This window comes from Cicer arietinum, chromosome 3 (genome assembly GCF_000331145.2).
Source record: "Cicer arietinum cultivar CDC Frontier isolate Library 1 chromosome 3, Cicar.CDCFrontier_v2.0, whole genome shotgun sequence".
In the NCBI taxonomy this organism is placed as follows: domain Eukaryota; kingdom Viridiplantae; phylum Streptophyta; class Magnoliopsida; order Fabales; family Fabaceae; genus Cicer; species Cicer arietinum.
This window is the reverse complement of record NC_021162.2, coordinates 63,509,206-63,513,087: the sequence shown is the minus strand read 5'-3', so window position 1 is coordinate 63,513,087 and position 3,882 is coordinate 63,509,206. Positions and strand designations below refer to the sequence as shown.

Below are 3,882 nucleotides of genomic sequence, written 5' to 3'. Positions count from 1 at the left end.
TTAATTTTTTATTTTAATTTTTATAAGTTATTTTTTTTATATTTAGTCACCGTAAAATCAAATATAATCGTTTTGCTTCTTAAAAAAAGAGTAAATAAATTGTCATGACATGTGTCCTATAAATACAAATAAACATATTATTTTTTATGATATATTAAAAATTAAAATATTTTATGTTATTAAATAATATATTTATATATTGATCATTTAATAATCAGTGTATTTTATGAAAAAAAATATAAATTAAAATTAAAAAAAATTATTAATTTTTTGAAAATTCTTCAATATTGATTTGATGTCAGATATCAAACATCAATCGTTTTAATTTTATGGAGACTAAATCAAAAAAAATTATATTTATAAAAATTAAATACATATTTAAATTTTTATTTTATTATAAAATAAAAACTCGAGAGTTGCGGTCTATTTTCACCATAAATAAATGTAATAATTGGAAACAATTTCCAGAATGTTTGGACATTTCCAAAATGCCGAAGTTATGTGGGCCTGTGACCCAAAACTTTCGGATTTTTGATCTTGTCTGTCGAAAAAAAAAAGAGGAAAATTTTCCCTTGTACCCCCACACTTTGCCTTGTACCCCCAAAAAAATTCGAAAATGGCAAAACTACCCTCAATTTTTTTCACCATTTTGTAAATGACTATTATACCGGAAATGTAAATATTTTTTTCACCATTTTGTCACAAACCCAGCCGTAAAACAGATTTCCGGTAAGTGGCAGTTTTCCGGTAACTACCGGAATACTTGAAACAAGATTTCCGGTACAGAGTAAAGTACCGGAAATGTTAAAACTGAGTTTTCCGGTACAGAGTATAGTACCGGAAATGTTTAAACTGACTTTTCCGGTACAGAAGAGAAAATTTGTGTACCGGAAATCTTGGTTGGCAAGTATTCCGGTACAGTATTAGGTTCCGGAAATATTCATTTTTGAGTTTTCCGATACAGACCATATTTTTTTAATTTTTTTTAAGTTTTTTAATTTTTTTTAATTTTTTTTAAATGTTAACAGATATGGATAAATCCACTACTATTAATGGACAAAACATGCGTCGATACTACAAATATTTTTGACACAGATCAGGTATGAATAAATATATTTAATATTAATATTATAAAAATATATTTTTGTGATTAATTATAATTATTTTATTTCAGATATTTGATTCAAGGGATACTGTTGTGAAATGGGCAAAAGAAATTGGTATAAAAAATAAAGTTACCGTTATTATCAGAAGATCAGATATAGAGACGGGTGAGAAAGGACGGAGAAATAAATTAATATTAGGTTGTGACAAAGGGGGAAAATACAAGTGTGCTGCTAGTTCTATTCGAAGTTCAACAAAAAAATGTGATTGTCCTTTCAAGCTTAGATCAAAACCATTAAAAGATGGTTCAGGATGGATAGTTAAAGTAATTTGTGGAATTCACAACCATGAATTACCTGATACTTTGGAGGGGCATGCATATGTTGGGCGCTTAAATGAAGAAGATAGAAAGCATGTTCATGAATTAACAAAATATAATGTTGCACCGAGACACATATTACTCTCATTGCAAGACCGAGATAAGAGTAATGTTACTAAGATCTCACAAATATATAAACAGAGAAGTATCATTCGATTGCGCGTGAGAGGTAATAGAACAGAGATGCAACATTTATTCAAGTTAATTGAAGATGCAAAATATGTGTGCTGGAATAGAAAGCGTGAAGACTCCGATGTTATGAGAGATATTTTTTGGGCGCATCCAGATTCAGTGAAGTTGTTGAATTTGTTTCCGATTGTGTTGATTATGGACAGTACCTACAAAACCAATAAATACAGAATGCCATTACTTGAAATTGTTGGTATGACATCAACAGAGAAAACATTTGTAGTTGGGTTTGCTTATTTGGAATGTGAGAGGGAAGAAAACTTTTGTTGGGCATTAGAGAGACTAAAAGATTTGTTTGTTACACAAAATAAATTCCCTCAAGTAATTGTGACAGACAGAGATCTTGCGTTAATGAATGCAGTTGGCATTGTGTTTCCACATGCTGTTAATTTACTTTGTCGATTTCATATCGAAAAAAATGTTGGAGCAAAATGCAAGCAATATGTCTTAAAGGATAGACAAGAGTCAATATTGAATATGTGGAAAGACATTATGTATTGTAGTAATGAAAAAGAGTATATGATGCGCTTGCATATGTTTGAACAATCATGTGTTGATACTAAAGTGTTTGTTGATTATGTCAAAGAAACTTGGTTGACTCCACATAAGGAAAGATTTGTTGAAGCATGGACAAATAAAGTGATGCATTTGGGGAACACAACGACTAACAGGTATTTAATATAATTTTATTATATATTGTTGAATTTTACAGGGTTGAGTCGGCTCACTGGAAACTGAAGTTAATGTTAGAAAATAGCATGAGTGATTTGTGTAAATGTTGGGAGGCTATGAACAACATGATAAGGTTACAACATAAAAGAATCAGAGCCTCGTTTCAAAAAAGTTTTTATGATGAAGAGCATGAGCACAGAAATCCATTTTATCAGAGATTGAATACATTTGTATCAACAGAAGCTCAAAGACGTATTGCTGAAGAATACGACAAAGTTGAGTGGGTGGGTACTGACAAATCTATATGTGGGTGTTCTCTGAGAAGGACATACGGATTACCTTGTGCTTGTGAATTGGGACAATATAAATTAATGGGTGAACCAATTCCTCTAGATTCTGTGCATATTCAATGGAGAAAATTAAGCATGGAATGTGAACTCACTCAAGACACAGAAGATGGATCAGAGTTGGATATGTCTACTGAGATGAATGCCTTATGGAAACGCTTTCGATCACTTGATGTTATTGGGAAACGAGTGTTGAAGAGTAAAGTGCGTGAACTTGCTTTTCCAAGTACAAGTTCAATATGTCCACCACCTGAAAAAGTCAAAACCAAAGGAAGAGTGAAGAAGAGTAAGGGTATGAAGCCAGATGGATATGATGTATATCGAGACCCTTCTTACTTTGAGCATGTTAATGCAACATATGGTGAAGATATTGGTTCCCAACCCTCTCAATCAAAGAAGAGACAAGCCTCTCAATCAAAGAAACACCCCTCTCAGTCATCTCATTCTTCAAAAAATTTGTTATTGACACAATTTCCTGATATTATTCAGCCATACATTGATGACATATTTGACGTGGCAGCTGATGGAAATTGTGGTTTTCGCGCTATTGCATTATTGCTTGGTTTCGGTGAAGAGTGTTGGTCTTTGGTCCGCAAGAGATTGGATCAAGAGATTGTTTCTCATGTAACTCCATATGATAGATTGTTCACAGGACGCATTAAAGAAGTAAGAGATTCGTTGATGATATCCGGCTTAGGTGTTCAACCCATGGATAAATGGTTGTCCATGCCTGATATGGGTTACGTGATAGCGACAACATATAATATTATTCTTGTCACGTTCGGTCTGACATTTTCAATGACTTTCTTTCCTATGAGGGGTTCACATTCCGGATCGACAAAAAATGATCGCATTTGTTGTATTGGTTTTGTTAATGGAAATCACTGGGTTCCGGTAATTATTTTCTTATACTTTTTTAAATTTTATTCTGATAATTTTGTCTTATATTTTGTTAATTTATTTAATTTTTGCAGTTAAAGATGAAAGATGGATTTCCAATGCCAGACATTGCACCAGGTTGGAAGCAATATCGTACCAATGAAGCAACTTCTTGGGCAATAGCATACACAGGCCGTCTACAACACTGGGGGTATTTATTAGGCCGGTTGTCACGTGTTACCCAAAATCCACCTACGGAACCCGTAGAGGCAATGTCTTTAGATGAACCTTAATGTTTTAAAATTGATACAA

The 3,882-nt window shown here is 32.6% G+C and overlaps 1 protein-coding gene across 1 annotated transcript; it reads left to right on the top strand.

Moving 5' to 3' along the window:
* The first annotated feature begins 2,407 nt into the window (after nucleotides 1-2,407).
* Nucleotides 2,408-3,863, top strand: LOC140919841 (uncharacterized). Its single transcript, XM_073366504.1, has 2 exons — nucleotides 2,408-3,585; nucleotides 3,666-3,863. The coding sequence occupies exons 1-2, from the start codon at nucleotides 2,416-2,418 to the stop codon at nucleotides 3,861-3,863; spliced, it is 1,368 nt and encodes a 455-aa protein (XP_073222605.1). The 5' UTR covers nucleotides 2,408-2,415.
* Nucleotides 3,864-3,882: the final 19 nt, after the last annotated feature.